General features: G+C 41.9%; 1 protein-coding gene across 1 annotated transcript in view; it reads left to right on the forward strand.

The window, feature by feature from the left end:
• The window catches only part of slc34a1b (solute carrier family 34 member 1b), a gene marked incomplete at both ends in the record, with an annotated part of 16,586 nt that extends 10,976 nt beyond the window's left edge, over positions 1-5,610 (forward strand). The window contains 8 exons of the mRNA XM_084041684.1: positions 366-477; positions 1,255-1,450; positions 1,564-1,659; positions 1,962-2,082; positions 2,271-2,438; positions 2,628-2,744; positions 4,652-4,776; positions 5,008-5,610. Of these exons, the coding sequence (XP_083897810.1) occupies positions 366-477; positions 1,255-1,450; positions 1,564-1,659; positions 1,962-2,082; positions 2,271-2,438; positions 2,628-2,744; positions 4,652-4,776; positions 5,008-5,610 (1,538 nt within the window). The remainder of the gene's footprint in view (positions 1-365; positions 478-1,254; positions 1,451-1,563; positions 1,660-1,961; positions 2,083-2,270; positions 2,439-2,627; positions 2,745-4,651; positions 4,777-5,007) is intronic.
• Between the last annotated feature and the right edge of the window lie 19,289 nt (positions 5,611-24,899).

Below are 24,899 nucleotides of genomic sequence, written 5' to 3' on the forward strand. Positions count from 1 at the left end.
GTGTGTGTGTGTGTGTGTGTGTGTGTGTGTGTGTGTGTGTGTGTGTGTGTGTGTGTGTGTGTGTGTGTGTGTGTGTGCGTGCGTGCGTGTTTGTTTATGTCAGGAGGATACTCATATGTGTGGGCAACCTGCCTTCCTAACTCAAACACACACACGCACACGCACACGCACACGCACACGCACACGCACACGCACACACACTCACACTCACACTCACACTCACACACAAAACAAATCATTGTTCTCGTTCTTAACACTGTTGTGGTTTCCTTTGCAAGTATTTAAAGGTATTCTCCTTGTAATGCCATCAGAACTATTACATGAATTATGGGTGTGTGCACATACAGTATGTCTTTGTTTCATAGTACTGGAAGTACGATCAGCCGTTCCTATCATCATGGGCTCTAATATTGGAACTTCAGTCACAAACACTATGGTGGCCATGATGCAAGCATCAGAGAGGGACGACTTTAAACGGTGTGTTTAGGTGGTAAGATGCAGTCCATGACTTGTCGCTATTCATTGCCTCTGTGAACTTGAAGCCTAAAGCCTGATTTATCCGATAGCAGAGCTTGTCAGAATCACATTTGTCACACCACAGGATTACAGGTGTAAATCAGCTGGTGAAATTCATTTTTGTGTAAGCTCCATCATTTTGTTGTTTTCCAGGAAAGAAATGGAAAAAATGGGGGGTGGGGGGGCAAAAAGAGAGCAAGGAGAAATATAAAAACAAAACAAACATACAGTACACTTAACATAATAAGCAAGACGTACAGTATACATGAGGTTAGACATAAGGTGCAAAAGAGTGGCAACGCATTGGTAGGCCCACTTAGCAGCAGTATGTACATGAGGTTAGACATAAGGTGCAAAAGGTAGCCGCATAAGGCAAAACTTCACTGGTAGCAATCCTCATGGTAGATCTACAAAGGAAAATGTGTTCTCATTGGGGAACAATCCACACGAAGGAGGTAATCCAACATAGGAAATACAGTCCGTCAAAAGAAAGTATTCCAGTGTGTAAGCCAGCCTATAGTGACAGGCGGTGTTAAGGCCTTATTCAACAGTATGATGGTAGATCTGCTATTGTCGTGCTGTAGGCATTTTTTTCAGCTTTAGCCTTAATTTGATTGCCAGTGCACACATTAACCCCTTGACATGAAACTCATAATTAAAAAAACAAAAACACAATCAACCATTTTGGGTAGATCATAATACTGAAGCGTAACATTGGAAATGATTAAATCCATGTAGTGCATTCGCTGGGGCCACGATCCATGACTGCTTCAACTGGCTGTCTGTTCTGGTTCTTCTGCCTCTGGAAGCGATGAGCGGCCTGATCACCTGGCTGGCCCACCTCATTGTCACCTGCTTCAGCATCCAGAGTGGGAAGGATGCTCCTGATATGCTCAAGGTCATTACTGGACCTGTCACCAAGCTCATCATACAGGTATGACCCAGGCAGCATTCTGAATCACTCACTAAGCTCAATGTCCACTGGTGACCATATCAAATCACAAAACGTGGAGGAGTTAAGACATTTGCTCTTAATTTCTCCCATAGTTAGACAAGGATGTGATCATGGGACTTGCCATGGGAGATGAAAGCATGAGGAACAGGAGCCTGGTGAAACGCTGGTGTCAGGCTGACATTGCCATGGTAAACATTTACCAGTTACATCATGAACCCTGTTTAATACCCTCTGTTTTGTGTGCGTGTGCGCGGCGTGCGTGTGTGTGTGTGTGTGTGTGTGTGTGTGTGTGTGTGTGTGTGTGTGTGTCTGTGTGTGTGTGTGTGTGTGTGTGTGTGTGTGTGTGTGTGTGTGTGTGTGTGTGTGTGTGTGTGTGTGTGTGCGCGCGTGCGTGCGTGCGTGCGTGCGTGTGTGTGTGTCGAAGCTCAGTGGATTCATGCCAAATTATGCCTGCCTTTCATCATACTTTCCTTTGTTTCTGTTTCCTCAGCCCACTGTGAATGTGAGCTCTAGCGGTCTAATCAACTGTAGTAGCAGCGCTCCCTGTTGGCTGGTTGCTAACATGACCTTGATCAAACAGAACTTGACTGCAGAGATCAGCGTTCAGAGATGTGAGTTACAACTCAGTACCTCATTGTTTTAATATGAAAAATATCCATGACTATTATGGTGCATTACATGAAATGCTTTAGAAGTATTATCAGTATTACTCAAGTTGCAGTCATTTATTCTACAATGATTCTGCCAGTGTGAAATAGTGTGTGCTGATTCATCCCCAGTGTTGTCTCTGGTCAGGTAGGCAGGCACCTGTTTGCATCTGCCCAGCTGTCAGACCTGGCTGTGGGGCTAATTCTTCTTGCAGGTTCCCTCATTGTCCTCTGCACTTGTCTGGCCGTCCTGGTCAAGTTGCTCAACTCCCTTCTGAAAGGCCAAGTGGCAAAGGTCATCCAGAAGGTCATTAACACAGGTGGGCATACCTTAAATTTGCTTGAGTCAGTCATGCAAGGTAGATCAAGGTACATTTATTGGGGTTAGGGTTGAGGTTAGGGTTAATCCTAACCCTAACCGTAATCCTAACGTCAACAGCTGGCGGCAATGAAGAATGAGTAGACAGACCAAATAAAAAAGGTAATATCTGATCTCTCCACCTCAATAGATTTACCATACCCGTTTGGCTGGCTGGCAGGATATGTGGCCATGTTGATGGGTGCGGGGATGACATTCATTGTCCAGAGTAGCTCTGTTTTCACTTCAGCCTTGACCCCACTGATAGGTGAGTGACCCTTGGCACGTGTGTTGGGTGCGTTTAGAAGATGAGTAACAATCTTAAGAACAAAATATCAATGATATTTCTCTAAAATAACATGATATTTGTGCAATAATAATAATAATAACAATAATTAATACTACTACTAATAATAATAATAATAATAATAATAATAATTATTATTACCCTTATTATTATTATTACTACTATTATTATTGACATGCCAAAATCCAATTCTCTATATGTTGTTGTCTTGCAAAATGTATACATATTGTTCAATACAACTGTGGACTAAGGAAATTAGTTGTATTACACATTTTTCCACCATAGAATTGTCACGGGAACATCATACTGAGATTGGTATTTGGTACCAGGATAAACAAAAACAATGCTTTTCATAGCTATTGCCTGACGCAGGCTAGACTTAAGGCAGGATTCTTCAGGCAGTCAAGTCATTTAGACAGATAAGCTTGTGTTCTGGTGTCCTGCTGGGCGTCTGTATTGCTTTGCTATCCATGTAACCCACAAGGGGGTTAGATGACCTCATCACTGCAATGGAAACCCAATCAGAATGCTCTTCTCTTTATAGCAGTGAAATGATTGCTTTCATTCTAAGAATGTATCAATATCATTTTTGAGAAAGGCTTGTAATACCAGCACGATACCTACTGCCCCGCTGGCTATATAAAAACATGTCAGAACTCTCTCTCTCTCTCTCTCTCTCTCTCTCTCTCTCTCTCACTCTCAAGACTATTGCACAGTGTCCTTGAGTCTGAGAAAGGTCCTTATTATTTAGCTCTGTCTATTGTACCACACTTCAACAAATTGATTAGAGCCACAGTAGCGTGCCTGGGCATGTCTAACTCGCTAATCAGACTCTGACATTTCTTCTTGTAAAGTCCTCTTTGAGTGTCTTTGACTTTACACAAAAAGAAGAAAATAAAAATGAATTAAACAAAAATAAAAAATAAAACATAAAACAATTCACAGGAGGCAGGCAGTGATCACCCCATGTGCACACTGAAAACTAAATCAAGAAATCACGCTCGATTTAAAATTCCATAATGGACGTTGCAGAGAGTCATAGAAAACAAAAGGGATTCTGTCTTCAGGTGAAACTAGTAAGGACTTATTTCATTTAGCATGTTTTTCTTCCTACCCTCTGGAAAGAAAGCTATAGAAGCAGCAGGATGCTGAATAGCTTCTTCCCGAGGGCAGGAAGGATTATAAATAAACTATACCCCCTGCCAATGCCCCCCTCCCCCACTCCCCTCCCCATCCTCCAAACAAACTGAACTGAACTGAGCTGAATTGGACTGGACTGCACTTGATATAATTGCACTTTTCAAAATGCACAACAGCACTTTATTATACTGTGCTGTAAACTTTTTCACCATGGGAATTTACTATTAACTGTTAAATGAACTACATTTTAACACATTGTGTTTGAACTGTTTTTGTATAATGTTATGTGTTTTCAGATTTTGTCTTTTATTATTTATTTTTTATGTTGGATGTCTTATGTTGCACTGCAATTGGCTGAGGAGGAACGGTATTTTATGCTCTTTATGTACTGTAAGTACATAGGGAAATTAGGGAAATTGACAAATAAAGTGATTCTGATAAAAAAAAAAGAAATCACCTGAAGACAGATGCTTTCGTTTTTCCCCCCCAAGGGTTTCTGAGTTTTTTTTTAACCTTATTACTTAGACTATTCGAAAATAGCCAATCGACAAGCTTGTTTAAAAAAAATAGACATCGAGACATTTCTTTTTTCTCTTATGTGGGCCCCTGACACAAAATATTTTCAGTTGGGGGTCCACAACCAAATACATATCAATTTGGGGATTCATGACATGACAATGTTTGCGAACCACTGTTGTAAACAACCATGTTATTGGCGCTACCTTCAGGTATGGGTGTAATCAGTCTGGAGAGGGCGTACCCACTGACACTGGGTTCCAACCTCGGAACCACTGCTACTGCCCTCCTGGCAGGCCTGGCCAGTCCTGGAGACAAGCTGGCTGCAGCCATGCAGGTACAGTAGAAAGCTTTCACATTCAGTAAAATGATCCATGATTCCAGAGGCAAAATACCTAAACGGAGGAAATCATTATGAAGACAATGAGCAATAAAATGCTGCTCTTCTGGTTATTCATGTTAAATGATCACTAAACTATACACTTACTAAATCTCATAGTAAGTGTTTCAGAAGTTTGTTGAATTACCGTTTAAAAGCATCTTCTATCTGGACTTTGTACTTTTTTAGATTGCCTTGTGTCACTTTATCTTCAATATCTTTGGCATCTTGCTGTGGTACCCTGTGCCCGTCACTCGCCTGCCCATAAGGATGGCTCGAGTCCTGGGTGAGCGCACTGCAAAGTACCGATGGTTTGCCGTGCTGTACCTGCTCCTTTGCTTCCTGCTCCTCCCCTTACTGGTGCTAGGCCTGTCGTTGGCTGGCTGGCAGGTCATGGTTGGTGTCGGCGCTCCCTTCCTGGGTGTGACCGTCTTCGTCACCATTGTTAATTTGATGCAGTCTCACAGCCCCCGTCAGCTGCCCAGTCAGCTCCAGAGCTGGGACTTCCTGCCTCCATGGATGCGCTCCCTCAAACCACTCGACCATCTGATCACCAAGGCAACCCTTTGCCGCGGTCCCGGACGCATGGAGGGACGAGGAGGGGGTGAAGGGGACGGTGACATGGCCACCTCCACACATACACCCCCTACTGACCCTAAGATATCCTCTGTCCAGAGGAAGGCGGAGGCGGCATATGACAACCCAATCCTGGCCTACGTGGATGAGACCAGGGGAGGTGCACGTGTGTTTAAACTGAAGGGGTTGGAGCGCTGCAACAGCACTCCACTCTAACAGAGCATGGGTTCCACGTTATCACATTATCAACACAGAACACAGCTCAATAGCATCACATTCAACCATGTTTGATGTCTTTGCAGCCGGTAAGGTCTTTACACACCAGGGGGCGTGATGAATAAATTATGCAAAAACACTCACCAGTGAATATGCAGCATCAAAATTATTCATATGATGCTTCTGTACAGAAGCTCAGAAAAATCGACTTTGTTCCAAAAAAGAAATTATGTTGCTTTATCGCCATGTAATATGCATGTTCTGTGGGGAAGATCCGTGGGGATCAAAATGGTGTTTGTTTTTCACAAGCCTTCCTTTCTTCAACTGAATGTACTCATGACACAAATGAAATAACATTTCAAAAAATATCTTTTCATGTGAATTAATCACGCAAATAATGCCCCCAGTGTGTAAGGACTGTAAGACTAATAATTACTGGCTAAACGTTCCAATGTGGTAGAGAATTGAAAGGTAACGGTGTCCACATACTTTCTGCCTTACTGTTTGTAATCTCGTTAGAGTGGAACTGTATCAAACCTGCACTATTAATGTTGAAATACCACAATTATCAACTGGGTAAATATTACTGATGTTTACCAATGTTATTGATGGTAGAGATGAACTGTGAACCATTTACAATTACATTAGTCAAATTGCACTGCTGAATGCACATAAATGTGATGCAACACTGCGATGGATTCATGGAATGATTACATCAGCTAATCACTGCTGCTCATGTGTTTGAATGTGGCTACAGCTTTCCTATGAGTGAATGTCTGTGTATGTACATTATTAGTGATTGTTGCTGAATGAGTGAATGTTGCCTGCCTTCTATTTTGGACTGTAAATATTTCTCATAAGTCAATTTGATTTGAAAAGAACATTAAGATGTCTCTCTAGATCTTGTTTCTCTCATTTCTTGTATCTTTCTGCTTGGCCCCCACTTTTTTATTCACATTGCCTTATTTTATCTGAAGGCCATTTTTTTATAACTTGAAAGACAGTGTAAGGCCTAATATATTAGGCTATAGTTTTCTACATTTGTGGTGGTGTCTTCCTTGGCCTATAATGGCAGTGCACATGAAAAGTGTGACGCTGATCGGTCCAGCAGTTTACGAGATTAACTGTGCACAGACAGACAAAACCCATGCAACCTATCGTTGCTGTCGGACAGAAACCTCTTATCTCTATATTTTTTCCCCTGTAAATTAATGCCCTACTTAATACTACCGTGTCACACAAAAGTAGCAAAAATAGCCAATCTACAAGCTCACAATGCGTCTCATCGTGACATGTTGGGAGCTTACAGATCTGCTATTTTTGTTGTTGGTTTTAATCCCCTTTTCTGCCCAGTTTAGTCGATGCCTCCCCAGCCTGTAGGAGTACGTACAGTGACAAAGATCACCCTCCCTGCCCGGCTTGCCTCTCCCAAACACAGGCCAATTGTGTTCATATAGACGCTCGACAAAGCCGGATCTATTTATTAAAATGTTTAAAGTAAAATTGAAAGTGGTTAAGTGGACATACAAGCTTTACACCGACAGCGACGCTATGTGCGCATGTGTAACTGACTCTACTCGTATCAGGAGTGTCTGGGATATCTGACCTGCTTGTATATGTATACATTTCACTCTATTCATATCAGGAAGATTTGACTAACTGACCTGTTTTCTTTGTTCTTTCTTTCTATCTCTATTCTTCTTTCCTTTCTTGGAATCTACAGATGATGGGAGCTTGTCCGAAACAAATTCTTTACACCTGTAAACCTGTGATAATAAAGTCACATAAAAAATGGACAAAAACATAATGTACTGGCCTTATGGTGGAGATAATAAAGACAAAAAACATGTAAGTCGTATTATATACATACTGTGGGTGTGGAAGGTGTGTCTTAAGACAGCATTTAAAAGAGTTGATAGAAGGGGAAGACCATGACACAAAATATCCTATTTATAGTATATCAAGCATATCAATGAACAGGCATCAATGAAGTAGGCTAGAGCATATCACATGGACAACAATATGGTAAATTAATCATCCAAAGTAATAGTGCAAAGGACTTCATTAAATGTAGGCTATGTAACTAAATGTCACAAGGCAATGACTAACTGTAACAGTAAAGAAGTGCAATAATTCACAGTTTTGCAGAATGATTCGGAAATGGGAAAAACGTCATGAGATTCAATAGGACAAGTAATACTTGTCTGTGAATGTCCCACATGATAAACACTAAAGTGGACTCTCATAATACATTACTTGATATCTGTCATATTTCATTTTATGCCTGTGGGCATCTTTCACTGAATTTTGGTAAGCTTTTCTCTGCTGTACAGCTAGTGCCATTGTTACACCCAAATACCCAAAAGATGGAATCTGGTGGCATTACTAGTAGCAACCAACATGGAACTGTACTTTTATACTCAAAGGTTGTGATGTGAAATGTTATAGTGTTGGGATTTCCCTGGCCCACACTCGCTTTGCAAGACCTTTGCGAGCTAGGAAATGAGAACTTGGCCCTATGCCCGAAATGTATGTATATATTTGTAACAACACTGGTCGCTACTCTCTTCATAGAGATCCATTGTCAACCTGTCTCCATTGTTCTCGCCGCCGCCTAGTACTCATCCACATTTGCTGTGGACAGTCACATGTGTGCACGCACGCACATACACAGACACACACCAGCAATTGCAATATCTCTGCCTACCTGGCAGAGATAATGAGGTCCACGTGTGCAAGAAACCATATTGTGCAGAGCAGCATTTCAACATAACACCTATTCAATAGAGTATTATTAGATGTCAGAACACACATTCAGCTCTTTGGAAATCAATTTGAAACCTATGGAATACATAATGTACTAGGTGTGTATTCTGCTGTACATACAGTTCCAAGGTATACACCTTGGAACAGCAAGCGTCCTTGGGTTTCTGAAAAGCGCTATATAAATTCAAGTTATTATTATTATTATGGTATTAAAAGACATTTTAATACCAAACAACTCAAGAGTTCAACTCAAGTTGAAGAAGAAATACAAGAAATACACATCCCAGTGGACAACCACTGATGACACATGGGCCAATCTTTTGGAGAGAAACTAATTAAATTCCCCGTCCAAACAGATCACTACCCTCAAACTGAATGAAATTGTAACACACCTCCCCATTTGTAAAATCTGAGTGAAAATCACAAACAGATTATTTCCAAGATAAGAGTGGTCCAAGATCATTTCCTTTAATTAATCTCTTCAGACTCTCCGCAGGTTTTATGTTACAGACACCTTTTTTCAATGTAATAATGAATATCACCCTTCCCCCCATTGAACTATTCACAGAAGTAAATTTGTATACCTTAAATGGTTTGTGAGGATGCTCAGATTCTGGTGCAGATATCAGGTTGATACCAGCTAAGGTAGAGTGGAATAGTGAGCCAGGTAAAGATTTGCCAATTGTCTGTCTGTCTGTCTGTCAGCCTAAAAAAATGTAATTGGTATTTAAGATAGTTAAAGGGAAAATGCCCTAAATACCCTCATACCTGACTAACTACTTCTCCATAGTGAGTGACACCCACAGCCACAATACTACAGGGAGCGAAAACGATCTGGTACCACCCAAATATAGAACAAACATGGGAAAATTCTCATTCTACTGCTCTGCCGCCAAAATGTGGAATGCCCAGACACCATCCATTAAAAGATGCAAATCATTGCCTCGTTTCTTTCAAAACTGGCCTGAAAAATCACCTATCAGGAGACCACAAGGGGAGATAAATGCAATTTCCCATAGAAATGAGTTATTATTCACTGGCGCCGTTTTTCCCTTTTGTCCTTTATAGTGTATTTGTTGATGACATGTATTATTGTGTTATTTTTATGCTATGTTGATGAATTGAATACATAGGACCACAATGGAAACAAGTCCCCAGGACTTTTTTGTGTTATCCTTTTAGCCTTAATGTCTAACTGTACCTCATGCTTACATTTTTCAAGTAAATCGATCAATGTCTGTCTGTCTGCGTGTGTGTGGACGCGTGCGCGCGCGTGTGTAGGTGTAGGTGTGGGTGTGGGTGTGTGTGTGTGTGTGTGTGTGTGTGTGTGTGTGTGTGTGTGTGTGTGTGTGTGTGTGTGTGTGTCCTAGGATGGATGGGTGGCTGAGTTTGAGCGAAGAGATGGAGTGGCCATTTATTTCTATTTCAGATACTGTAAATAAACAAACACATCCGGCTTCCCCTTCAGCAATTTGACGGATCATTTGGTATGTGTGTGCGTGTGCATGTGAGCGTGGTGGGTGTGAGTTGACAGAATGCTTTGAAAGGAATCCAAAGCCAGCTCAGTTAAACTCATCCATGACTCCTGGTCACGATATCTGTGGCGAAGGTAACAGAAAAAAACAAAACAGTTACACAATGATATGAGAATCAACAGATTATACATGTAGGTTAATGGGGGTCACACCGTTCTGGGTAACGGACAGGGCTGTGTGGAGATAAGACGACAGAGTGACCAGAATACAACCAATACATCCCTAGAGGTCATCGCCATGCTGGCTTATGGTGGACATTTTTGTCAAAATTACATTTTTTGCCACAGACATACAAAATGAGCGGACACAATTATTACCAGAAACACATAAAGAGCTAGCCCTGAATGACCATTGCAGGTCTGAAACTCTGAGAGTGTACAAATGGAACCAAATTTGTACACTCTCAGAGTTAAGGGGCTCCTTGCAAATAAAACATTTGAGAACCACTAGCACTAGTTGGACTCCTAATGTGCCATAGTGTCTTTAGTAAATCAGTGTCATACACATTCTGAAGAAAACCTGGAGACTTGACAGTAATTGGGGCTTATGATCAAAATAAGAACATTATAATGGTGTGTAAAAAAGAAAATCCAAAAATTGCCACGGACAAGACCAAGTCTTTGCCACGGACACATTTGTCTGTGTATGGACATATTAATGACCCCTGGTGTTCCCCAATGCAGTTGAACTCAAAACCCCGCCCCAATTGCAGTGATTGTCTGAGATGCATGCAGGAAGCGTTTGTTTTGCTTCCGTCCACCACGGCTTGCCAACTTAGACGACGCACTGAGCCATCGGCTGTTCAGCCTCATCTGGCAGCTCGCTCACGAATGCCTCACAAGCCTCAAGGCCTCACTGTCAGCGCACCTGCCTTGGTTTACAATTGATGTGTTGCAGAACCTTGCACACACGCTGGACATTGAGGGAACCAAACGATCGAGCCCCGATGCCGAGGGCATCGGGGCTTAAATCACTTGGCAATCGGTAGGATGTTTCCAGACAGGCTGTGTGGTGCTAAGAGGACAGGGTGATCAGAATACAACCACAGAAGAAGCAGTCCTCCAGACAGACAAGAGCACAGAGTGACCGGAATGCAACCACAGAAGAAGCAGTCCTCCAGACACGAGCACAGAGTGACCGGAATACAACCACAGAAGAAGCAGTCCTCCACACAGGCTGTGGTGCTAAGAGGACAGAGTGACCGGAATGCAACCAAAGGAAAACGCAGACCTCCAGATAGGGGCCCAGTCCCAAAGTCCACCCTTACAGACTCACAGAATTAAAGTGAAGTCCACAAGGGCTTAGGGCTGTCCCACTGTCAAATTGTCAAGTGCATGAGGGCTCTGAGAGAGTGTCTTATGCACCCTTTCATAAGTCTGCATTTCTGCAGACTTATGCTGCCCACAGTTCATAGAGTTGTGATGTTATATACAGGGTTACACGAGGATCCTTCAAACATTAATCATTATATGCAAATTAGCCACGCAGGCCGGTTAGAAATTCAGCAAACAGCAGTGCTTTCTCACCATTCTCAAAGAACTGGGCTGGAGAAGATATATTTAGTAAAGATGAGGGACAATAGATAATCATTTAGTAAAAGTATGCACTCTCTCTCTCTCTCTCTCTCTCTCTCTCTCTCTCTCTCTCTCTCTCTCTCTCTCTCTCTCTCTCTCTCTCTCTCTCTCTCTCTCTCTCTCTCTCTCTCTCTCTCTCTCTCTCTCTCTGTGTGTGTGTGTGGAGAGCAGCACTCTCCACATAGGCTCACAGACAGAGCAATGGGCAAAGGCTAAGCAATGGACAGGTAATCCAGGGCAGGTACTCCGACCTAATTACTCCGGGTGTGGTAAGGACACACACCTGTTCCCCATGGAAACACTGAGTGGACCTACAGGACAAAAAGCTCTCATTTAACACACAGAGGGAGAGACACACAGTGAGCCACATGGAACAGTGATATTGTTTGTGTGGTATATTAGCCTGTATCTGCTAACACACAGTTTACTGCCTCTTCATACACCACATTTGAACACAGACTAAACCTGTTTGAACACGGACTAAACCTCTCTCTGCTTTTTACAGATAAGCAGCTGTGATACAAACAAGATGTTTTTGCCCTGGACTGGGAATAATTTCTGTAGATGTTTCTTCCACTCCCCCTGCCCCAACATTTTGAATTAGAATTGACTTTCTGTTGACTGGCAACCTGTCAGCCCAGCGTCAGCCCACATACTCTACCGGATCATAACCTTGTTGCCTGAAGCCTACCCCATGTGTTCTACCTGCCTGCCAGTCCTAGTGGGAATTTGGCCAGGCCGGCCTAACGACGAGAGGCTGCTACCCTTGCACTAGCAAGGAAAGCCAGAAATGATGGCATATCCTGCATGACACCACTACGACAGCACTAAACAGACTCACGTCCCGCCAGGCCGCCACCCATACAACAAGGCGGCACAAGAGATGCTCAGCTCTATCTCCGAGGACCTACTTCTTCCATGGCGGGAGAGCGTATCTATGTTCCCCGGGTTCCTAACCCTAACTCTAACCCTAACCCCTTTGGTAAGCGGGGAACATAGAACCCAGGGAACACAGGGATGACTCCTGGAAGCAGGAGTGGGAGTCAGCTGGAGCTCCCAGCAGGGGAGACGAGTACTGGTGAGCTAGACAGATGTATGGAGGATCGATGTGAGTGGAGACACACCTGTAGGGCTCATCCGGGGATGAACTAGTTACTAGAAAGAGGGCGGATCTCTCTATCCATGGGTTCCAAAGTTTGACCCTGGCCATCACTTACACAACTGATGAAGTCAAGACTGCTCAAGGTAGGAACCTTTTTCATTTTTGCTGCTGCTGCTTGTGTTGTATGCTGTGTGTATACTAACAGTTTGTGTGTACTGTATGTGGCTCTTGGTCACTTCAATTATCGTGGGAGTTTGCTATTTCCTTTTTAGTTCAAGCAAGAGATTTTCAGGACAACATTGAAGTATCGAACTCAGTCTCAGAGATGCTAAAGTCTTAAATTGTTTCTAACATAACCTTTGGACTCACACCTTTACATATCTATCTAACACAGATCTCCTAATGCTCCCACTTAAAGCACAGAGAGGTCTCAGTTATCACACTGGACCAAATCGTAATGACTTTTCATTAGTTGTGACTGTGGCCACCTGAAGCCTGATCCTGTACTGGTATGTGCTAGCATGCCGATCTGTCATTGGAAGACGTTACTGCACTGCAGCCTAAGGTTGTCACTCAAATGCACTCTCACGTTTCCATTACGCACAACCATACCTTAGATATTCATGAATCAATGTAAGAATATAAAATAGGTAGTGGCTCCTGCATGAACTGGCAGATAGCACGATGCATTGTGCAAACAGCCAAATTAGAGCAGAGCTGACATAACAGCATCATTTTAAAATGGCTGTGTTTAAGAATGAATTAATTTTATTTGTATAGCGCTTTTCCAAAGATAGTTACAAAGTGCTTTACAGACATGTTAAAAACAGCAAACATCAGCAAAAAAAGAAAGAAAAACAGCAAAACAGCATTTATAGTCAGCCGATGAAACAAGTTAAGCAATCAGATCTGACATAAGCACATATCCTTAGGAAAACACTTAACATACAGAAAATCCATATATTTATTTTTATCCATTTTTATACAAACACAGTACAAAAAGACAATTTACTTAACTATGACAAAACAACAACTACTTGACAATAACGATATAAAGAAAAGACTAACAAAACTAGCAACAAAAAACAACCACAACAAAAGACAAACAATACATTCATAAAATAAGGGCAGTCTGGTATCAGTCCTTATGGCCACAAGACCAAACATCTGCAGGGAATACAATTATCCAACTCCAGACTCATCCGTTACATGAGATAGATCATTGTCCTTGACATAGCTTTGAGTAAATCGTCACCATATTTTTTTAAACAACTATTGTTTATCTTCCTAGAGTGTAAAGTAATTGTTTTCCAACGGAATGCACACAGTTAACTCCTTAAACCACTGAGCAATGCTTGGTTCTTTTTCCATGATAAAGCAATAGCCCTTTTTGCTCGTAATAAACACAGTAGATCTAAAAATATTTGTTCGCTATACGCTTTGTCTGGTGGCCAGCTGGATAAAGACCTAATAGGAAATGTTTTGGGTCGAGCTCAACATTTATTACTAAAATGTTTTGTAGCTCCCTCCCAGAAATCCTTCACTCTTGGGCATGACCACAAACAACAGTTTTTCTGGTGTGATATACACACCCTCATCAGCCATTATATTGCAGTCATTTTAGCCGAGTATTACCCGTCTGGGTTTGAGCGTCCTTTACATATGTGTTTTCAGAAGCGATTTAAAGGATGACACTGAGCGAGTCAGTCTGACTCACTGCTAGCCTTAGATCCACGGGCAGGGCGTTCCAGAGCTTAGGTGCCCGGGCAGCAAAAGCCCGGTGCCCCCGGGTGACAAGGCGAGCTATGGGAGTATCCAGGAGGGCCCGGTCCGAGGATCTGAGGCTGCACACAGGTTTATGGGGGACCAACAAGTCCACAATGTAACTGTCCATGTAGGGCTTTAAAAGTGAGCAATTTAGTTTAGGCATTTTACAGTAGATTATCATGTTTTTGATTTGTTTTTTCTTCATCGTGTGTGTGTGTGTGTGTGTGTGTGTGTGTGTGTGTGTGTGTGTGTGTGTGTGTGTGCATACGTGCGTGCGTGCTGCATGTGTGTGCGCACGCACGCACACATGTCTCCCCTACCATTAGGCTATTCAGCATCATATTCATTGTGCACGCTACCAATAAGTCAAGAACCTCAATTCAAAAATATGTTTTTCAAATCAGTCAATGGCTAATTATGTCATTCTTTAGAGAGGGTTAAGGGGTTTCAGGTTAAAATGCTTGAGTGCGTGATTAGGCGTGAGAGTAGAGATGGTTAAGTTTAAGTACAAGCATAAAATGGTTGTGTTAGGCATTAGGTTAGGTTTGGGGTGGTTAACTACATGTCGTTAGAAACATTTCAGGTATACCTACGTCATTTTGGCGTGTGTGTCCCCAATACATTTATGTGGAATGGTTATCGTGAAATATATACCATGTATACCACCAAAGATTATATCAAACATCAACTTTTGTTTAATTGAAAAGGTTGCACTGTAAGGTATTGCCTACATAATGAGATTATAATGAGACTGCATGACCTCTACCCTCTCAAGCCAGGCTCTGTGTCACTCTCAGGACTTCAAACCCACGGAGGCGAAGCTTGTAGAAATTGGGTACTGGTATTGGTCCAGGAGTCATGACCTGTAAATTATACAGTTCATTTCAGAGTTATTCATTTTTCATCTCAAGCAGCAAATCAGTTGCAGACATTTGACCCTGTGGCACTTATGCTATGGAATTATGCAAATGTAAAGTGAAATGAGTTGAGATGAGGTGATGGCATAGGCTCAGCAGAATCACATATTCCATCAATTCAAAGTACACAATTAATACAAAAATGATAATTAAGGGACAATAAGGGACCATAATCTGTTACTTTAGCATATGTTTTATTCACTATCCAGTTTGAATTATGCTCAATAAGCTGTAGCCTGGACCTGACCTTTCATCCAGTCTTTAATGAAGTCATGATCTATTGGGAGACTGTAGCTGGCCAAACGCAGACAAGCAGAGGCGGAGCAGTTCAAACTCAAGGTTCAACCAGGGTAAACCAGTCAAAGGGAGCAGACAAAATCCAAATCCAAAAACAAACATCGAGGTCTAAACACAAGGCTGGCACAAGAACAAATCTGGGACAGGACCCTGACACACAAAACACTTTCAACAGAAGGCTGCAAAGCCAAAGCACACAGAAAACAAACTGGCAGTGAATGAATGAGTAGAATGAGTCCAGTTTTATAGGCTGCAAGCTGATGAGTGAAGTGGCCACAGATGAGTAATGGACATGGAACTGCAGGGCTGACAAGGAAGTGGGGTGCTTAGGACTGAAGTGAGAGAAGAGGAAGAGAGTAAAACAGCAAGACAGAAATTGAAAGAGACAGACTGTGACATTTGCTGTGTTTGAGCATTTAGAAACATGTGCATTCAAATTCTTAACCACTTAGTTGTTTTGGGGGAGCCGCTTGTATGATTGCAACGACAGACAGACATCTGATATCACCTACTTTAGTAAAGATATGATCATTAAGGCAAAAAAGGAGGCTAAATTCCCTGGCTCACTCCAGTGTAACCATACACTCAGAAATAGGACTGACCAACTGTGGTGAAAAATATTGAATACATTTTTCATTATGCCAAGTGAAGAAAAATGCGTTTCAGGTGTTCCTAGCTTCATATTTTGTATTACATTTTTTTAAAGACAGATTGGACCTTTTTAAGAAGGATGACCTTAACCCAAATAGACTTGCCTCTCGTCTCCTGTTGATGAACATGGAACTTGCTTTTAACGCCTTTAAACATTTTAACATCTGACTCCCCGTCTGGCCTTCATCAGTGCTATATAGAGGTTGCCAACAAAACATACAATGTTCCTCATTTTGACCTTTGACCTCTGACCTTTAGATTTTCCGAAATTATGAATATGAAAAACATTTAAATTAGATTTTTTTTTTAGCAATCTGCACTAAACACTTTAAACACAAACTTTGAACCAATATCTGAAATCCCAGTTGGAGAGAGTTTTGTATGTGAAAAAAGTAAAGGACAAGTCTGGACTAAAATAGCATATAGCCGTTTTTCCCTACTTGTATTGATCCCAAATGACTGGCCATGGGGTCTATTTGCTGAATTGCCCCTTTCGTCCAGTTTCCCCATCAGTCCCCAGCAGCCCTCATAGCATAGAGCGGAGCCCATAAGCATATCGCTACTTCTCGCTACTATACTCTATTTGTTGCGGTCAAAAGTTTTAATTAATCTTATTATTATCTTATTATTAGTTGTCATTACACACGCATCCATGCCTTGGTTGTCCCACATGAGCCGCCGTAGTCTGCTAAACAGATGTTATGCTGTTTAGCCAAATCCCAGAAAAGACGCGCTGTGATTGGCCAGTAGTCACTTTGATTGGCAGTTGGCAGTTGGCAGATGTGAGATAGATAGCTCACCCCAAACTATGATTTACGAGACTGTGGCGGCTCGTGTGGGACAACGTTAGGCATGGATGCGCGTGTAATGACTTTTGACCGCAACAAATAGCATAAGTAGAGCTTACCTGCCATGGAGACAGGTCGCTCCAATGAACTGCTGTGTGTGTGTGTGTGTGTGTGTGTGTGTGTGTGTGTGTGTGTGTGTGTGTGTGTGTGTGTGTGTGTGTGTGTGTGTGTGTGTGTGTGTGTGTGTGTGTGTGTGTGTGTGTGTGTGTGTGTGTGTGTGTGTGTGTGTGTGTGTGTGTGTGTGTGTGTGTGTGTGTGTGTGTGTGTGTCTCTGAAGTGGTTTCTTTTTTTTCTGATTAAGTATTGACCACTACCGGGAACCTTGGCAACCCTTTCAAGCTGCAGATCCATTGTGGGCTTGCCAGTGCAGCTTAATGAGGGGGAAATGTGAGCAGGAGTGTCACTGTGGCATCATCATCCTCAGTCACACACAACACAAGCATTTATCCACTCTCCCCTGCTGTTAGACCAAGATTACCATAATCATCGATCAATCCTCCCCTGCAGTTAAGAGAGAGAGTGTGTGTGTGTGTGTGTGCGGATGTGTGTGTGATAGCATCTTGTTTATCATAACCGGATGCTAGGTGTGATGTTTTCCTCCTACCCATAGTTACTTTGTAGTAATTTCTTGGCACTTCATTTACTTGAACAATTTACCCTGTTATTGTTGGTTGGCACTCTGATCTTTTTAAGATATTGTTTGGGCTTTTCTGCCTTTATTGATAGTACACAGTAGAGATAGACAGGAAACCAGGAGAGAGAAACAGGGAGTGACACGCAGGAAAGGTCGTCGGGCTCGGGATTCGAATCTGCGACCCGCTCAGGCTACATTAGAGCCTATGTGTGGTATGCACCATAACCACTAAGCCAGAGGCGGCCCCAGGTACTCTGATCTTGACTTGAACTGGATAGGAGCCTCTGCTAAATGCTTACATTTTAATTGTAAATTGTACTTTTGTTGACAATAATATTTTGGTACCTGAGGGAAATTAATTCAATTAATCAATAAATTATACATTCTCAAAGTATTGCAGATATAAATCATCGCTCTTGTCTTTCTGAAATCTAGTCTTCTAAAATATGTACCGCTCATTATAGTAAAAACCTTTTCTTAGCTACTGCACCTGTTCATTGTTTTTTCAGTCGCCTGAGATAATAGAGACATTTCTGTGCCTTTGTTGCAACTTGGTTGGCTTTTATGTCCCAAGTGAGTGTCTCAGTTATGTGGATAATGAGAAATTTGGAGTCGCTGCGACGCTGACACTCTCCACTGCTGGTCCCTTTAGATTTGGATAGATATGCGGAGGCTGCTGTCATTTAAATTCCTGGGCAGATTTTTGTTCCCAGTCAGCCCCTCTAAACCCCCTCCAAACAACTGACTAAGGAATTACCAATCAGCATCCTTCCCCTATTACCCTGTGGCATGGGTACTTTTTGTTTGTGGTTTGGATTGTAGCATACATGTTCGGAGATATAAAGACAGCCTTTGGTTGTGAACCATTTACAGTACTTCACTCCATATATGTACTGTACAGTATGCCTTTGTTTGTATTAGATTTCATGCCTTCACCCTCTGTTTGGCACGCCCATCATCTTCTTATTTTTAGTGCTGTCCCATGCCCTGCTACAGCTGCCACCATAACATCCCCTTGCCCTCCATCCCTCCTCAGCCAACCTACAGTATGTTTACCCGGCAGCCAACCAATCCACGACCGGCGTGGGTGCCTCGGCTGTTCCGCCAGCTCCTGCAAGCTGCTGCACTGTTGCGACGCCCGCGCCTGGGCTTCCTGCCCCCAGCCCCCCATCAAGCCCCCCACTCCCAACTAACAATCCCACTACCTCCCGGATCCCTCCCTTCCTCCATTCGTTCATCCTCTCATGCCTCTGCTCATCCATTCATTCGCCACTCCACCCATCTATCCCTCTTTTCATTCATCCATCCACCCCTCTACCCATCCATTCATCCAGTCAGTCTATCTAGCCTTCACTCCAATAGTCAAATATATGTGTATACTGTATATATATATAGTTCCTGAATTCACTTTCAGGGGCGGCCATAGCTGAATGGTTAGTGAGCCCGCCTAGGGAGCCAGAGGCCCTGGTTGCCCCAGGTTTTTTTTAAACTAAAGGTAACCTCATACAGAGGTTTTCATTACTTTTTAAGTATAGTATCAGCTGTTGATATTCCAAAAATGTACTTAAGTACAGTATTCAAGTGTACTTACTGTGACTGTCCGTCCACCATTGCAAGTTTGAATAATTTCACCAGGCTGATAATTCTCACCTGTCATTTGCGATAACAGCCTGTCACTGTCACAGAATCTTATGAACATTCAGGTAGAATATGTGATCACACTTTTAAATTGCCTGTGAGTTTTGGCCTTTCTTCCGGCTCCTGCAGAAACCATAGAAGAGTACATCAGATGAAATGGCTGCTCCTCTTCTTGACCACATCGTCACAGAGTTTGATGCCCAATTTACTTCATTGAACAAAGTGTACTGAAACATCCAACAGCAGGATAAAGTGAGCACGGCACGGCACGGCACGGCACGGCACGGCACGGCACGGCACGGCACGGCACGGCACGGCACGGCATAGCCTAGACCAGTGGCTCTCAACCTTTTCTGGATCAGGGCCCACTTGAAAATCTTGAGAGTGCTCTCGGCCCACTCATCAGACCACTTAACACGGCAGCCAAAAGGCTTACTGTAAGTGGTCAGATCAGATGGGTGGGCCGCGTGCATTTTTGAATAGCCAAAGAAATCTTAAAATGACACAGATGCGTTCCCGGAGTGAATGGGTTAAAGTGCAGCTTGCATGCCCGGTCCTAATGGGTTAATGGTGGTAATCTATATGGCATATTACACTAATAGGAAGATGTTACACGCTGGGGAAGGCTTGATGCCTAAACGCGTCCGTGCATCGATGAATTGAAAGTGCCAGAAGGACTTCGGAGTGCCGGCTATTAGTTTCTTACTGTGAATCTTCATGAGCCGTGCACCCTGCAAACTGCATTATATACAGACTGAGTGTGCTCGTTTTTGTTTTCTACTGTGATATTACACTAATATACAATAATAATAATGTAACAACAATGGTTAAGCTTGAGAACAGTAGAAGTGTAGAGCAGCTGTTGCCTGGTCTCCATGAACCAAATGGCTGCATCAGTAGCGTTAGACATACTGTAGAATAGTTCCACATACAAATGAATACAAATTAATATTAGCATTTACATATTTCTACCAAAATCTCTCTCCATTCATTAAGTCCCTCGGAGACAGATTATAGAGCTGTGTACCTCCTAACCTCCTTAGACAAACCTTCAAAACTATGCTATATCGCTGGCAGATTGCGTAAATAAAACAATATAACTTACTTAAATGACGAGTTTGAGTTTCTCACTAATAACGCCATGTTTTTCACTGGTGTCTGTGCGGTGATGTTCGGCTAGATAGATAATATTGGAGGTGCAAGAACTGCCTAAATTAACTTCTTTGGCACAGCAATGCATTTGCTAGTTTTCTCCTCAATTATGTCATGTTGTTGTTATTAATTTGCCGAACTTCGTTTCTGCAAGGAGTATGCTGCAGCCTTCACCCGCCTGCACGCTCTGGAAGGAAGTTCCATCTTTCATGATAATTGCTGAGGTTCCTATCTTTCTTCACCCCCGGAAAAAAAACGTTGTGCCGATATACTATCTGTTCTAAAATATATACTGTAGTTTTAAGCTCAATAAATTCTAATTAGATATACACCAACTGCATATATATTAAATACTCTCTGTACAAATGTGGGTTTATCTTGCTTGATAAATGTTCTATTTTAAGTTGGGTCAGAGTTTCACTAATGTCCTCCATATGGTTTATAATCTTGACATCCTCTCTGCATGGGACCCAGCAGCACAGAATACCAGTTTGAAAGCAGATCCCCTAAAGTATCCTTTACTTTATAGGGGCCTAAACTCATGGATGTAAGCGAAGCCCTCAAGGCTGCACTATTCTTCAACCCCCCGCCCCTGACACACACACCAGTATTGCCAGGTTTTGCAAGAGAAATAAGCGGTCAGGTCTATGAAAACAAGCCCAAAAGAAGCAACTATAGGCCGCATGAGCACAAAGTAAACACAAGGGGTCCCCAGCTAAATTAGCTAATATATCATCAAAATCAGTTTAACCACTTTAAACCCTACAGCAGGGGTCTTCAACATTTTCAGGCCAAGGACCCCTTAATAATAATAATACATCACACTTATAAACGCTTTTCATAGTACCTTGCTTTACAAAAAAATAAAAAAATAAACAACTTTATTAAGAGAGAAGTATTTATTAGGCTAAAAGAGCTAAGACTAAAAGGCAGAAAGGGAGATTTGATTTGAGAATTAGGCTGGGAAAGTGAGTCTGAAAAGGTGGGTTTTGAGGGAGGCTTTGAACACGGCAAGGGTGGGGGCGGCTTTGATGTGAGATGGGAGTGAGTTCCAAAGGATGAGAGAGAAGTGAAGCACGGACCGCCACTAAACTTTTTAATTGATTTCATAGATGGATTCATAGACTTGTTTGACAGCACTATCATCATGGTTGTGTAAATGAATGTTTTTTTGTTTGTTTGTTTGTATGATCTTTTCTGTTGGATCCATGTTCCATGTTCATGTGTATTTTTAAGACATTTCACTTCTTACAGTAAACCTTTCAGTACTTGACCTTCGGCTCTTTACTTGTCTGCTCCTTTTCCCTTAGTTTGACCTCTTATCCAAAAATATCTACAAGCTAACGACACGTCGCAGCACGACGCGTTGTGAGCTTGTAGATCTGTTATTTTTGGTTAATGTTTAGGTGGGTTAAAATAAAAAAGTTCCTATCACAAAATATTTATGCCAGTCCCTGGCACAAAATATTTTCAGATGGGGGTCTGCGTACAAAGGCATCTTAATTTGGGGGTGCTTGTTTGAAAACCACTGGCTTAAACAACATTAGGAAGGAAGCCCAAATAAGCAACGACACATCAGAAACAAGCCGGGAAAAAAACACAACCCGCAACTACTGATATTTACAAGCGACTTTACAGAAAAAACAAGCCCAAAGACACTTATAATAAGCGGACTTGGCAACAGTGCCCCCACCCCAATTCACACCAACACATTAAAACGGCGTTTCAAGGAGGTTAGTGATACAGTAACACTCCCGAATGACTTTCATTTCCTGTTCCACTCCTACTCGTTTCCCATAGTGTGCTAAGTGTTGAGCTGGGGAGGGTCACAGGCTACTATGACAACCCCCAGGGGAGTAATCTCCATCTTGAATCGAGACGATTGTGGCGTCAATATAAACACTGGTGAAGCTCCTCAGTAAACATGGCCTTGGTCCAATGGTTCTCAAAGTGGGGCGGCAAAATGTGTTTATAGCATAGAATCTGTTTAACCACTTTGACCCCATATATGTCACCTATTTGAAAATAGCCGATCTACAAGCTCACACCACGACGGGTTGTGAGCTATTTTCCAAACATCTTGAACAAAATGTGATATATTCTTTAAACCTTTTAACAACTAAACATATTGTATAGGGGTCTCTGGCACAAAATCTTTTCAGATGAGGGCCCGCAGCCAAATGCATATTCATTTGGGGGTCTTTGACCTGAAAACGTTTGAGCACCACTGCTGCACACTAGTCTTATGGTTCTCTTCTGGGTACAGAAGGGGGCACAGGAGCAGAATAAATCCATTTTAATTGACGCTTCCCTGCTGCACGGCAGCCAAATGCATGAGGCAACTACCTCGCCTGGTCTCCCAATGAGGGATAACACTTTCACGAACGCGAATGGTGCCTGTGCGTGCGTGCGTGCGTGCGTGCGTGTGTCTGTGTTTGTGTGTGCCTGCGCGCGTGTCTGTCCACGTGTATGCTCACCTGACTTTGCAGCCTGCATGTCAGCTGCTGTTTGCGGGCTCATTTGGTTTTCATGGTGGATGTCGTGCAGACACAGGGCCATGAACATAATCACAAACGGATACATGCCCCATCATGTGTATGGAAACAGCTCACAATCTCTGTCTTCATCACTGACAACCAGTGGTGGACAGCAACAAAGTATACGTTTACTTAAGTACATTGTTTTGAGTATCAATACTTGAGTATTTGTATTTTTGGATACTTAGATTTTTGGATGAATCTCACATTTCAAAGAAAATATTTGACTCCACTACATTTCTAGGAAGGGAAAAAGTACATCATGAACTAACCACTTAAGCTTACCTATTTCAAATAGGCCTATAGTGAAAATAGCCACTACAAGCTGACAACATGTGTGATATGACGCGTTGTGAGCTTGTAGATCTTATATTTTCACTATTATCACATTTATTTTAAGATTCCAGGAAAATCTTTTTGGGGAGAAAATGTCTACATTTTAATACAGTAATGCTTTGATATTAAAAAGAAAATGTACTTTTTGTAACTTTTACTTTTGAATACTTAAGTATTTCTTTAAACAGAGTGCACTTTTGTATATAATATTTGTAAAACAAAGAACTCTAGTACAAATTTGACTGAGACACTTTAACTTGTAGTGGAGTTATATTTGAACAGGATTATCTATACTTTGACACGTACTGGGTGGGATTGAGTACTTTGTCCACCACACCACTGCACACAACAGAAGAGCTCAGATTTGAAAATGAACCTGGATAAAAATGTATTCAATGTGATAATTATTTAATTTAAATCATTTTCTTTAAATGAAGAGAGGCATGGAGTGAAACCCATAAATATATGACAATAACAAATCTAAGTGCAGAAACTTAGGCACATTGAAGCACTTAAAGCCTGATTTATACTTGCGACAAGTTGTGAGCTTGCAGATGTGCTATTTTCGGTGTCTGGCAATGTCGTACGACAAAGTATAAATTGGGCTTATGGCTAATGGCAAAGTGTTTTTAAAAGTCAACAGCATTCTGGAGAAATCCTCCTATATTTACAAACACAGTACAGTAACAGTCTTCCACAAAAATACGTATTTCATCGTTTCGTAACACAAAAAATAATCAGCACTTTGGATCAAGACATTTGTGAAATAAAAAGGAATGCATCTTGGAGGATAAAAATCTCTCTCTCGTCTCGTTGTTCCTTGAAGCCCTGGCAGGAATGAGGAGGAGGATTTGCATAAACCACTGGCATGAAATATTTAAAGATAAAGAAGGGCTCACAGATATGAAGCGGTGTGACACATACTGTATGAGTCGGCTCTGTTTGACTCGCTGCTGCAGGTTAGGTGGAACCACCGATGGAACTGTCCACAGCTCTCTGCCGTCCTGTGACCTGCTGTCAAATGCACAGCAACCAGTGGTGTAAAGTAACAAAGTACATTTACTCAAGTAAAGTACATTTTTTAGGTATTCTATACTTTACTGGAGTATTTCCAATTTTCAGTACTTTTACTTCTACTCCACTACATCTCAGAGGCAAATATTGTACTTTTACTCCACTACAATTATTTGAAAACTTAAGTTACTAGTTACTTTGCAGATATAAATGATTATATTAAAAAACATACATTAACCACTTCAGCCCTATTTTATACACTATTTTCAAACATTTTAGTACTTTTACTTTTGGTACTTTAAGTACATTTTGATACCAATACTTTTGTACTTTTAAAGTAAATTTTGAATTCTGGACTTTTACTTGTAACAGAGTATTTACAATGCAGTATTGATACTTTTACTTAAGTGAGAAATGTGAGTACTTTTTCCACCACTGACAGCAACTCTGAGTGATGTTAGCATGTCATCTATAGTCTTATTTATACTCAACGACGCTGTTGCTTGCCAAAAAGAACAGTT

Source organism: Gymnoscopelus microlampas, assembly GCF_963454915.1.
Source record: "Gymnoscopelus microlampas genome assembly, chromosome: 18".
NCBI classification, from domain to species: domain Eukaryota; kingdom Metazoa; phylum Chordata; class Actinopteri; order Myctophiformes; family Myctophidae; genus Gymnoscopelus; species Gymnoscopelus microlampas.